This window comes from Staurois parvus, unplaced genomic scaffold, assembly GCF_062004578.1.
Source record: "Staurois parvus isolate SC_StPar_1 unplaced genomic scaffold, SC_StPar_1.0 ptg000644l, whole genome shotgun sequence".
In the NCBI taxonomy this organism is placed as follows: domain Eukaryota; kingdom Metazoa; phylum Chordata; class Amphibia; order Anura; family Ranidae; genus Staurois; species Staurois parvus.
Genome location: NW_028318440.1, coordinates 47,052 through 61,347, shown reverse-complemented (window position 1 = coordinate 61,347; position 14,296 = coordinate 47,052). Strand labels below are relative to the sequence as shown.

At 40.1% G+C, this 14,296-nt stretch overlaps 1 protein-coding gene across 1 annotated transcript in view; it reads right to left on the bottom strand.

The window, feature by feature from the left end:
* The window catches only part of LOC149448992 (centlein-like), a gene marked incomplete at its 5' end in the record, with an annotated part of 181,161 nt that overhangs the window by 148,501 nt on the left and 18,364 nt on the right, over positions 1–14,296 (bottom strand). Inside the window, 3 exons of the mRNA XM_089693971.1 lie at positions 730–944; positions 1,516–1,603; positions 12,317–12,476. Of these exons, the coding sequence (XP_089550097.1) occupies positions 730–944; positions 1,516–1,603; positions 12,317–12,476 (463 nt within the window). The remainder of the gene's footprint in view (positions 1–729; positions 945–1,515; positions 1,604–12,316; positions 12,477–14,296) is intronic.

The following is a 14,296-nucleotide window of genomic DNA, read 5'->3' as shown; positions in this document are numbered from 1 at the left end:
ATGGGCAATCTCATGCATGTTCCCTCAAACAGCACAAGTTCTTAAATGCAGTAACTAATAAAAAAAAACAGTTGGAATCCATGATAAATCAGCCTAACTTCAGAAGCACAGATTATGAAGCACCACTAACACAAACATGCAGACAATACAAACTATTTATAATAATCACAGCACAGCTTGTCCAAAACCACAGACATTTTAAACACTACATATGCGTCTGTTTCATTTCAAACAAAATATAAATTATTACCATTTAGAAACCTTAAATACTGTTAAAAGAAAAAACACTTTCACCTAATATTGACCTCCTGCTGGCCTACTGTATGCTGATTATGCATATAATGTGAGCCATGACACTTAAGTGACTAATTGGTGAGGTCTAAAGTTGCTAATAAAATTGCAAACTCAGCTCAGCATTGATAAACAGAACAGCTGCCCACTAGAACATTCTTGCCTTGGGAAGAAATCTATGCAGCAGTGAAGACATGCCTGTGACCAGGTGGGAGCAGGTAGGTGGAAGAAAGCAAATGCTCAAAGTATATAAATTAGAAAAAAAATGCAAAAGTGCCCATTTTCTTTCCACTTACGACAGAAAAGGCAAAAAACACAGATGTGACATTATGAATGCAGAGTAAAAAAAACATTATTGATGAGCTTGGTGTCTTATTTGAGAACTGCAATTATTTCACTGATTTTCCTGCTACATGCAAAGCAAAGAACATTCCTTACCTTTACCATCTGCTTGCTGATTTGAAGTCTTTGGTGTGCCAGCTGCAGTTCAGCTGCTAGTTTTATTTTTTCTTCATTCAACTTGCTCACAGAGACTGTGGCAGCCTGTTTCCCTTTCTGCAATACAGATACTTGGTGTTGTAAGGATGCAACTCTTTCCAGTAACGATGTTGAAGCAGTGCAAGAGCATCTCTTTTTTTTATGGCCTTTTCGTGCTAAATATAAGAACATTTAAAAAATATATTTTTATGACAATACTATACAATATTTTATTCCAGTACCAAATTAATTGAAATGAGCCTGGTGCAACAGAATGAAGAAAGAGTATTTCAAGACAAGATATATGGAGTCAGCAATGCCATGCTGAGGGTCTTTTGGTGAGTTAAACATCTTATGAACCTGTGTGTGCAGATATCCAGCCATAGTGTGTGTCTGTTTGTAAAAATGTGGTCGAAATTGACTGGACATATGTACTTTTTACAATACTCCACTTGCATTTGCTTCTAGCTGCCAGGTGTGATAAGTAGTAGCAAAACTGTGTTTTTTTTTTTTTTTTAAAGCAGTCACGTTTGGATATGAAATCCCACTCTGCAACCACTGTAAAAAAAAATCACCTTAATAGCCTACAAATTACAGTGCAGAATGCCATGGAAACTGTAATGTTCATGCCTAATAAACAATAACCAGGTTCTTCCATATGCTGAACCACTATTTTAAAAAATCTACTCAAGAAGACAGTGTAGTTTGAAATACAAAAAACTAACACTTTGACAGAAAATGGCATACCTTTTTTTGCAGATGTGTCACACTTCACTCTTAATTGACATCTTTTTAAATGGCCTGCTTTGTTTGAACTTACATTCCAAAATTCATTCTGCAGAAAAGTTACAAGAAATTCTTACTATGAAAACAAATTGTAAATTCAGCCATTAGAGACCATTTCTATCAGTATGGCAATCCTGCCATAATACTCTAGGCTGTCTTGCCCCTGAAACATACCCCTTACAGAATATTAAAGCGCATGTTTACTGAAGATATATGGAGACTACCATTGCTGACCTTCTTGGCTGTCATGTTGATCTTGTTATACTTTTTCAGAGATCAGGATCACCATTTTTACTTTTTGGCATACTTTTGGATTTTGGGTCAGTGACCTTGAGAGTACAGATGCCAGAGATAGGCAGACAAATACTGCTTTCGTATAGATATCTGCAATTATTTTGAAACCCATTAAAGTTTTATGTTGCTATTTTAAAAAAAGCGAAAAGGCCTCCTTGGAAAGAAATGAATTAACGCTTACAGGTATTTTTGCCACTGGTTACACAGGTTAAAAAAGAAAAGAAAAGGGAAACTTTAAAAAGTATTACACTCACACCCTTGCACAGAAAGCATGTCAAAATGCATAGCTGCTAAGTTCCCATGCAGGGACATTAAGCAGGAAAAATACATGGGATTTGGTGAAAAGGTGGCACGCCAGCACTGGATCAGACACCCTCTCCTTCCAGGGCAGGCTATCCATAATAAGTTCAAATGGCAGTTTCTGAAGAACCGTCAGAACTTGGTTGAGATCCCATACAGATGTCCTCCCTCTCGATTCTGCAGAGCAGACATGGAAAGAGTTTTAGGAAGAGGAAATGTGTAGAATGTAGATGAGTTTAACCTGATCCCATGGACATCCCAGAGTATTTACTGTGAAGGCTAGAAGATTCTTAGGCTTGGAGACAGACCTGCTCAAATTGTTGTTGAACCTGGAAGCCAAGAGGTCAACACAGTCTGAAGCAGATTGGCTTGACAGAATCTGACATGTCTGCTCCCTCAGGAGGACACCAAGCCAACTCATTGTGTAGATGTTGTGGGAGTGTGGCAGAGCAAACACAGGGTATAGCACTTTGGTGAATACCTGAGGTATAGTGGACAGGCCAAAGAGGGAAGCAACAAATTGGTAATGTTGTGTGCCCACACCAAAACACAGGTAGCATGGATGTGTTGGTAAGATGGGGACATGCAAGTAGGCATCTTTAATGTCTACAAAATGCCAGAAGGTCTCTCAGATGTACAGAAGCAATGACTGACCTGGCAGATTTCATGCAGAATTTTTGGACCCGTAGGAAGGAGTTAGGAACCTTTGAATTAAGTTTGGGACAGATGCCAACCTTTTGCTTTGGGAACCATAAAAAGGTTGCAAAAGAAACCTTAAAACCTCTCCTTTTCCAAGACAATGGCTATGACCTTTTGGGAGAGGAGCTGCACCAGGACAGGGTGAGTCATCAATCTATGTAGGGATACTGGCAAGTTTGACAATGCAAAACAGGGAGGAGTCAGAGACCAACACTTCAACTTGTAGCTTCTGGATACAGCATTCTGGACCCAAACGTCTGAAATGTCTTGAGACCAGATGGATGCAAATACCACAAGGCCCCTCCCCCCCACGCTGAAAAGTGGGACCGCCCTCATTGTGAGCAGGACTTGCTTATGGATTTGGAGGATTGAGTTCCATGCTCTGTCTTGGAGTCTTGACAGAGAAGAAAGGAACTTTTTCCTGGATGGAGATTTTGCCTACTTTTTCTGAGATCACTCTTCCCCTTGTGACTTCCTTTGTGAAGTTATCCAGTTATTTGCCAATAGGCATTTCTTATCAAATAGCATATGCAAGAGGTGTTTCTTGCACTGATGCTCCGTGGACCAACATTTGAGCCAAAGGATTCTTGACGTGTACTTTTGTACATTCTGGGTATTTGGCATATAATATCAGCTTTCTTGTCAACAGGAATGTCAGTGCAGTCCTGAAAGGTGAGTATACCTCTAACCAGACTAGTGGTAATCCTGTTAAGGTGGGTGAAACAACACTTGTAAATCTAAAGCAATGGCAGGAGGCTGTGATGCCTTAAAAACCATTACATTACAGACAGGTTGTTGTGAATATAAGCCAAAGACAGTGGCAGGGCCAAAGGCTTGGTGTGATTTAAAGTGATACTAAACAATATTCTTATTCTCCAAAAATAATTCATACACATGCACTACTTAATGGACCTGTAATCTACAGTCAGGTCCATAAATATTGGGACATCGACACAATTCTAACATTTTTGGCTCTATACACCACCACAATGGATTTGAAATGAAACGAACAAGACGTGCTTTAACTGCAGACTATCAGCTTTAATTTGAGGGTATTTACATCCAAATCAGGTGAACGGTGTAGGAATTACAACAGTTTGCATATGTGCCTCCCACTTGTTAAGGGACCAAAAGTAATGGGACAATTGGCTTCTCAGCTGTTCCATGGCCAGGTGTGTGTTATTCCCTCATTATCCCAATTACAATGAGCAGATAAAAGGTCCAGAGTTCATTTCAAGTGTGCTATTTGCATTTGGAATCTGTTGCTGTCAACTCTCAAGATGAGATCCAAAGAGCTGTCACTATCAGTGAAGCAAGCCATCATTAGGCTGAAAAAAACAAAACAAACCCATCAGAGAGATAGCAAAAATATTAGGCGTGGCCAAAACAACTGTTTGGAACATTCTTAAAAAGAAGGAACGCACCGGTGAGCTCAGCAACACCAAAAGACCCGGAAGACCATGGAAAACAACTGTGGTGGATGACCGAAGAATTCTTTCCCTGGTGAAGAAAACACCCTTCACAACAGTTGGCCAGATCAAGAACACTCTCCAGGAGGTAGCTGTATGTGTGTCAAAGTCAACAATCAAGAGAAGATTTCACCAGAGTGAATACAGAGGGTTCACCACAAGATGTAAACCATTGGTGAGCCTCAAAAAGAGGAAGGCCAGATTAGAGTTTGCCAAACGATATCTAAAAAAGCCTTCACAGTTCTGGAACAAAATCCTATGGAAAGATGAGACCAAGATCAACTTGCACCAGAGTGATGGGAAGAGAAGAGTATGGAGAAGGAAAAGAACTGCTAATGATCCTAAGCATACCACCTCATCAGTGAAGCATGGTGGTGGTAGTGTCATGGCGTGGGCATGTATGGCTGCCAATGGAACTGTTTCTCTTGTATTTATTGATGATGTGACTGCTGACAAAAGCAGCAGGATGAATTCTGAAGTGTTTCGGGCAATATTATCTGCTCATATTCAGTCAAATGCTTCAGAACTCATTGGACGCGGCTTCACAGTGCAGATGGACAATGACCCAAAGCATACTGCAAAAGCAACCAAAGAGTTTTTAAGGGAAAGAAATGGAATGTTATGCAATGGCCAAGTCAATCACCTGACCTGAATCTGATTGAGCATGCATTTCACTTGCTGAAGACAAAACTGAAGGGAAAATACCCAAAGAACAAGCAGGAACTGAAGACAGTTGCAGTAGAGGTCTGGCAGAGCATCACCAGGGATGAAACCCAGCGTCTGGTGATGTCTATGCGTTCCAGACTTCAGGCTGTAATTGACTGCAAAGGATTTGCAACCAAGTATTAAAAAGTGAAAGTTTGATTTATGATTATTATTCTGTCCCATTACTTTTGGTCCCTTAACAAGTGGGAGGCACATATGCAAACTGTTGTAATTCCTACACCGTTCACCTGATTTGGATGTAAATACCCTCAAATTAAAGCTGACAGTCTGCAGTTAAAGCACATCTTGTTCGTTTAATTTCAAATCCATTGTGGTGGTGTATAGAGCCAAAAATGTTAGAATTGTGTCGATGTCCCAATATTTATGGACCTGACTGTATTTTTCATGAAATGGTTACTTACTGTGTTTTCCTCACTCCATGTAATATCCTTTGTGAGTTCCCGAACCTTGCCTTTTACCCTCACTCTGGTTTGTTGTGAACAAGTAATGCACATTAGTTGCGGTCATGTGCACTGCTTTATTTACACTACACAACCCATAGTCCATCTTGGGAGCAGCAGAGCAAGAGAGGGTAGCTACGTTCCCACATACAGTGGAATCATGGAGAATGAACACATCCAGCCTCTAACAGGAAGTCAGGTCACAGCAGCAAAATAAAAAACAAAAGAATTTAGATTTGGGGGTGTCCAAGAGCAATAGGATGTACTTTATTGTCTCTGGGGACTCAAGAATGGCGCCAAAGTGCACTTAAACCCCTGTGGCCAGACTGCCCTATTAACTGAACACAAAAAGTTAAGAAATTCTGAAAACATGGAGGTGGAACTGATATATTAAATCACTGCTTCATTTGGGTACACAAGTAGTTCAAACATGAAGTAGAGTAAGACTGTATGAACGTAACATACCATATGTACTCAGTCATTTATATCTTGCATGTAATAAAAAGTGTGTCAAGTATGAAGTGATGCAAGTGAACTTTTTTTTTTTTTACGTTTTAGCAGATAAACTGGAACAGTGGTCTAGTTTACATTCAAGATAATATGACTTGTTTGCCATTAGCAGAAAATGTAATTGAGGGGCACAAATAAATTCAAATTAAATATACTTCCAGTAACCAATTATATAAATCTGATGTGGTAATTCAGAATTGTAATACAGATCCAGTTAGAAATAAACTAACCATAGCAGATCATGAATAAGGCTATTGAATTTATCATCACAAGGGCATTTCATTTAATTTAGGAGCTCCTGTGCAAATGCCACACAGATAAGTATTGCTGTTGTGTGCATAAAATAATAATGAGCATTTCAGGAATATTCAGAAATATCTGTTATGATGAAAACATTGGGATTAAAGCAGTCTCTAAATGTGCACCAATTATGAAAAATATCTTTGAGGTGAATGCTGAACATAACTATGATAAAATATACTAAGATAATAAAATTTAGTTAGCATTCAAATATGCTGAAACGAAAAATGCTCAGTAAAAGAAAATTATGGATTTTAAAGCCAACTAAAGATACAATATGCCTGTTTTGATAAACAAATATGCCTGTTTAATCAACACGTGCACAAATGGTTTTGCGTTTTAATTAGAAATACACCTTTGGGCTCTATCACATAGATCAAAGTGTACAAGTCTTGAATTCCTATTATGTGGCAGACCATTGCTTTGGAAAAAGAACGCAGCATGGCTCAGATCTGGGACTAGCTCAGTGGATTGGCTTGGTTCGACTGGGTGCAGGCATTAGCAAGTGAAAAACTTGAGAAAGCACGTTTGAATTATGAGGTCTTCATTTAACACTGGTCAGTATGAAATTCATGAACTAGATGTCACCTCATGCACACGCAAGCAGTATGTAAGTTAGAAGAGTGCTTTAAACCTGTATAGCAGAAACGTGAAGGCTGTCCCTGCTTACTACTAAAATCTAGTTGCCTATTCAGCTTTAATACTTAGGCCATAGACTGGATACATTTCGTTTTGGCTCTGCTCTACCCACAAGAGTAGCATTTTTTTTCTAGGTCTGGTCAGCTCTCCCTAAGCCTGGTTGTTAATTACTCATTTTGAAGTAAAACAAGAAGAAGCGCACCAACCTTGCGCATTACCTCAGTAACCATATTTATTTAGTAAAAGAATGGTACTCACAAACAGCGAATAAAAACAGGCATGTAAGTCCTCCCAGGGACTTCAAAGGCAAGAGGCCTTCCTCTGAGGAAGAAGGCATGACCTTCGAAACGCGTCAGCTGTACTGAGTGTCCACCCCCATGATGGGATTCGCGCTGGCCTCTTGCCTTTGAAGTCCCTGGGAGGACTTACATGCCTGTTTTTATTTGCTGTTTGTGAGTACCATTCTTTTACTAAATAAATTTGGTTACTGAGGTAATGCGCAAGGTTGGTGCGCTTCTTCTTGTTTTACTTCACAGTTCTGTTCGGGCTTCCCCAGCGTTGGTTTGGAGCTGCACAACCTTGTATGCCCCGGTGGTTGTTTTGTTGGGATTTGATCTACTCACCACCGGCCTGGGTCCAGGAGCGCAGGAGAAATTGTATTTAGTCCTTTGTTAATTACTCATGCCTGCCTATGAAAAAAGCTTCCAGAAATCAAGTAGGAGGATCAGCCACTGGGTTATGAATTTTTATCTGACCTCAACCACTCCTTGGGAGGTAGTCCCAGAATGTGTGTGGGAGGGACTGTTCAGAGCTCTCTCTCCTGGGGCCTCTTCCCTGAAAAGCAGCCTGTGTTACGGAAGAGACGTTGCCGTTAGGCCTCATCATGTGCTCGGCTGATGGCCCGATGAGCCTGGATTAAAGAGAATATGCTGGAGGACACTACTTTAAGAGGCTGGGCTGTAGAATTACCCCTTTCACTGAAGAATGTCGCAGAGAGCTGGTTGGAGAGCTTTCTATGAACATTGTTGGCAGGACCTATTGTTTAGAGCTCCAGGTGTGCCTCTGGTTTGAAGCTTAGACACCAGAGGTTGTTACAAGCACTGTGACTGCTCCTACAGAGTCTCAGACTGGAAGGCTGTCCCCATCTACCTCCAGTAATACTTAAAGTGTTACTAAACCCTCAACAGTAAAATCAGTCTTCGTATGCAGTAAAGCATGCTTGTTATACTCACTGTGGATCCTAAGGGGTTAATCCTGTGAATTATGTAAAAGCCTGTTTGATCCTGACTTCTATGATCCTCCCCTTCCTCCAGTGTCCCCCTCTTATCACCTGATAAGACATATGGTGTGGACACACTCTGAATATTTTGTTTGGTGTGTATTGCTAGAGAGGTTTTTTCTTGGGAGAGTGCACGTGATCAGCAAAGGGCCAATCAGCACTAACCAGACAGAGGTCAGGGTTTTGCATCCTCCTAGAGCAGAATGAAAACTCCTCCTACAAGATGTAACCAGTGTTCTGCTGGACACTGATAGAAGTCACAAGACTGCTCTAACTGCTGATAAGAAAAGGTATTTAGCAGTTTATATTTACTAAAATAATTGCATTTCCATGGTCCGTGTACTGTGGGAGACCAGATATAGTGAATGCAGGGTCCTGAGTTTAGTGACACTTTAAGGCTGCTACTGAAGGACTTTACCTGCAGTGTGAACAGGCATACAGCAAACTGTTTTTAATGTAGCTTAGCAGTGACCTGCATTTATCCACTGCAGAAAAATACAGGTCACTGCAAATCGTGTGAACAAGCCCTTAGGTTAGGGCCCACTCACACTGGATGAAGTGGGATTAGTTTTTAAGAATGAATGTTAGATAATGAACATAGTTCCCACGATTTTACTGTGTTGTAGTTAAAGTAAAGCAAGCTGCATTTTTTCTCAAAGCACATGTGCATAAACAAATGTAAATTTGTCTGAACGCAACGCAAACACGTACATGAGACTTTGGGAAGAAAAATACAAGTTGATTATCCTTTCCCATGCTAAAAATGCTTTGGAAAAATGCACTGCAAATGCATGTCAAAAACATGTAAATGCATATGTGGAAATGCTTCAGAAGAATAGTTTCTGGTGTGACTGGGCCGTAAGGGTCCTTTTACACCATAAAGCACTTAAAAATGCACTACAACACACTGAAAATGCATATGCATTAGCATGCAAGTTTTGCACATTGTGTTTCTTTTTTTGTGCGTTGTATTCCATTTATATGAGTTACATGTAGTGTTATTTCCCTTAGTGTCATTTCCAGCTCCCTGGAAAGAAGGATTAGAATAATAAAAAAAAATGAAATATATATATACAGTCAGGTCCATAAATATTGGGACATGGACACAATTCTAACATTTTTGGCTCTATACACCACCACAATGGATTTGAAATGAAACAAACAAGATGTGCTTTAACTCCAGACTGTCCGCTTTAATTTGAGGGTATTTACATCCAAATCAGGTGAACAGTGTAGGAATTACAACAGTTTGCATATGTGCCTCCCACTTGTTAAGGGACCAAAAGTAATGGGACAGTATAATAATCATAAATCAAACTTTCACTTTTTAATACTTGGTTGCAAATCCTTTGCAGACAATTACAGCCTGAAGTCTGGAACGCATAGACATCACCAGACGCTGGGTTTCATCCCTGGTGATGCTCTGCCAGACCTCTACTGCAACTGTCTTCAGTTCCTGTTTGTTCTTTGGGCATTTTCCCTTCAGTTTTGTCTTCAGCAAGTGAAATGCATGCTCAGTCGGATTCAGGTCAGGTGATTGAATTGGCCATTGCATAACATTCCACTTCTTTCCCTTAAAAAACTCTTTGGTTGCTTTTGCAGTCTGCTTTGGGTCATTGTCCATCTGCACTGTGAAGCGGCGCCCAATGAGTTCTGAAGCATTTGGCTGAATATGAGCAGATAATATTGCCCGAAACACTTCAGAATTCATCCTGCTGCTTTTGTCAGCAGTCACATCATCAATAAATACATGAGAACCAGTTCCATTGGCAGCCATACATGCCCACGCCATGACACTACCACCACCATGCTTCACTGATGAGGTGGTATGCTTAGGATCATGAGCAGTTCCTTTCCTTCTCCATACTCTTCTCTTCCCATTACTCTGGTACAAGTTGATCTTGGTCTCATCTGTCCATAGGATGTTGTTCCAGAACTGTGAAGGCTTTTTTAGATGTCGTTTGGCAAACTCTAATCTGGCCTTCCTGTTTTTGAGGCTCACCAATGGTTTACATATTGTGGTGAACCCTCTGTATTCACTCTGGTGAGGTCTTCTCTTGATTGTTGACTTTGACACACATACACCTACCTCCTGGAGAGTGTTCTTGATCTGGCCAACTGTTGTGAAGGGTGTTTTCTTCGCCAGGGAAAGAATTCTTCGGTCATCCACCACAGTTGTTTTCCGTGGTCTTACGGGTCTTTTGGTGTTGCTGAGCTCACCGGTGCGTTCTTTCTTTTTAAGAATGTTCCAAACAGTTGTTTTGGCCACGCCTAATGTTTTTGCTATCTCTCTGATGAGTTTGTTTTGTTTTTTCAGCCTAATGATGGCTTGCTTCACTGATAGTGACAGCTCTTTGGATCTCATCTTGAGAGTTGACAGCAACAGATTCCAAATGCAAATAGCACACTTGAAATGAACTCTGGACCTTTTATCTGCTCATAGTAATTGGGATAATGAGGGAATACCACACACCTGGCCATGGAACAGCTGAGAAGCCAATTGTCCCATTACTTTTGGTCCCTTAACAAATGGGAGGCACATATGCAAACTGTTGTAATTCCTACACCGTTCACCTGATTTGGATGTAAATACCCTCAAATTAAAGCTGACAGTCTGCAGTTAAAGCACATCTTGTTTGTTTCATTTCAAATCCATTGTGGTGGTGTATAGAGCCAAAAATGTTAGAATTGTGTCCATGTCCCAATATTTATGGACCTGACTGTATATATATATATATATATATATACACACACACACACATACACATTTTCACACACTTAAGTTGAGCTGACATGCGTTACGTGCGTTGCATTAAAATGCATACATTTTGCTTTTAACACAACACACTGTTGTGTTAAAGTTGTGATGTGAATGAGGCACACAGAAAATCATTGCTTACTATGTACCACACCACTGACTTTCATTTAGGCAGTGCAGAAAAATGCAGGCCACTGGGAAAGTGTGAATAAGCCCTAAACAGGGGGTGAACTGACCATTTGGACATTGACCAAGGGCAAGGAGACAGTAGGGGGTCCGGTGAGAGGCTCACTGGGCACAATTCACTAAGTGGTATCTTACTGCATCCGAGTATGTGTTAGGATACCCCATAGCATAAAAAAAAAAAAAAAAGTTTGAATTCACCAAAAACGCAACTAAAATACTGCATGAGTTATTTTATCAAGCCATGTAGCATTTTAATAGTGAAAGCCATGCGTTAATGTTTTAGCTGTCAGTGGGGCTCCCGGCTGACAGCTGAATGTAAAAGAAAGAATTGCCGGCAATTAAAAAAATAATTAAAAAACAGTGAGGGGTCCCTCCTCCATCCATACCAAGCCCTTGGGGTCTGGTATGGATTTTGAGGAGAACCTCCACGCCAAAATAAAAAAAAAAACACTGGTGCGGAGCCCCCCCAAAAATCCATATCAGACCCTTATCTGAGCATGCAGCCCGACAGGTCAGGAAAGGGGGGGCGAGCCCCCCCCCCCTCCTGAACCATACCAGGCCACATGCCCTCAACATGGGGGGTGCCCCCCAAAGCACCTTGTCCCCCTGGATCTACTTCGGGGGACATTCTTTTATTTTTCTTCTTTTAATAAAGGACTTGTCAAAGACTGTCTCCTGGCTTTTTTTCACACACTTTTGTTTTTTGTGAACCATGCGGTACCATGTACCCCATACTCATTCACATTGGGGTGGGATCTGGTGGCCCCCTTGCTAAAGGGAGCTTCCAGATTCTGATAAGCCCCCTGTCTGCAGACCCCCACAACCACAGGCCAGGGTTGAAGGGAAGAGGCCCTTGTAAATCCGAAGGGCTTGGTATGAATGGAGGGGGGACCCCACGACATTGTTTTATTATTTTTTTAAATTATTTTTAATGCCCTTTCTATGCAGCTGAGCTGCAATATGTAGGTGGGGTGGGGTGTTGTGTGGGTGTGGCTTTGGCTTGAGTGTAGGCAGAGACACAGGGGGCCCCATTATCTCTTATTGCCCGGGGGCCCTAAGAGTTGTCAGTCCGCTCTGAGCCCTAAATTAATGGATTTAATAAGCATGTAAGCAAAGGTGAGCACAAGCTGTAGCTGTTTTTTAAATCTGAACTCAAACTTACCCTATGAATATATTTTTTATCCCTGCCCATTCTCTTGTATTCATCTTGAAGTTCGTCATCATCATTACATTCTTCCACAGCACTAGTTTCATCTGTCAATTTACCACTAGTATGTACAATCGCATGTCCCAGACTCTCAGATGATTCACTTTCAACATCGCTAGGATACAAAACATATATTTTTTTAAATTATTGTCCAATTTAAACCGGATTAAAAAAACAGACCAACACTACAGATATAATAACACGTATAGCAATGTACAACATGTGAAAGTGATTTGTTTTATTAAATTAATAAATTTATGTAAAAAAAAGTTTTTCATGATTTATGTTAATATATGGGCTGGCCATATTTGCTAACTTCATATACAGGCTTGCTTCCTTTGTGCCTTTCTAGTCCTCTATTTTTGCCACAGTTTCTAACAAATGGTAGGCAGATAATTTAAAATCTAGGCAGCCTAGGGCTATGAGATGGAAAGCAGCAGTCTTTTTCTTATTTTTGGCAGCCAAAATGGGCTTTTGCACTAACAATATGGCTTCACAATTCTAGCATGTGTCCTTCTGATCCAAAGAAAATGTGAATTTTAATATTCAAATTCAAGTTCAAATTTATTTTATATGATTTCTGATTAAATTTAATAAGTTGGTTTGTGTAATTTCTTTCTCCTATGTTCCATTCATCTAAATTGATCAAACTTAATAACTAAAGGCAAACATTTTTGTTAGTTTTGGATAGAGTGGAAAAGGTTTAAAACACCTATCAGATTTGTATTGCTGTCTGTGCCCCCTGAGAGGAAAATGCATTATCTCTATTTGTCCTGCTTATCGTACCGATTACCGAAAGTGAAAGAAAATCCCACATTTTGGGCTGTCCCCAGAACAAGAATAGAGGGGAAATTTGCCAATTGGGACACTAGTTATGATGACATGGGATATGAAGTAGAGGGGGATCTCCCCAGTGGGACATAGTAACCCTCCATTATTTTATCCAAAATAGGGGAAAAAAAAGTTTTACCTTTAGTTTTACTTTAACTTATGGATTGAGGAGGTATTGTTATAAAGCTCTTACAAAATTTTATTCTTGTCTTCCTTTCCATTTATGAAATATTCACTCAAAATTTTCCCAAATAGCAGCTGAAAAGTAGCTGTGTGGAAGGGGGAAAGGAAGCAATGGAAAAACCAAAATATGACAGATCAAAGAAAATATCTAAATGGGATCACCCTGTTGGATAACAAGAGCGAGCGTCCCTGCTGCGCTGGATGACATACATGTACATCATCCAGCATTTTCGGGTATAGGATGTGTGCTGTCTGTGCTGTGATTTGGTATAGCACAAGTTGGTCAGCAGGTCCCAGCCAATGATTTATGGCCGGGACCTGCTGATTGGCATAATGAATCACAGCACAAAGCCCTGTGTTTACAAACAACAACACATGGCTCTGTACACTGAGCAGCAATGTGGCTGTTTTTTCTCCCTGCAAAACAGACACATCTATTAGTAAAAGCAGCACATATTACACACATTAAACATTGTTAGGCACACAGTTAACCCTTTGATTGCCCCTAGATAACTCCTTCCCAGCCAGTGTCATTAGTACAGTGACAGCGTACAGTATTAGCACTGATCACTGTCACTATTGATGTCATTGTCAGTTCCCTTCTAGCTAGTGTCAGATTGCCCCCCACACTATCACAGTCCCACTATAAGTTGATGGTCATAGTCATTACCTGTATAGTGTCATAGCTGCATAAATTCCAATAAACATACCATAGTTTGTAGACACAATAACATTTGCACAAGTAAATGAATATACACTTTTTTGTTTTACCAAAGACATGTAGCAGAATACACTTTGGACTAAATTTATGAAGAAATTAAAAAATTTTTTAATTTTTTTGTTGGACAAATTTTAGAATAAAGTAGAGAATATTTTTGTTTATATAATAAAAAATAAAAAACAAGTGGTGATCAAATACCA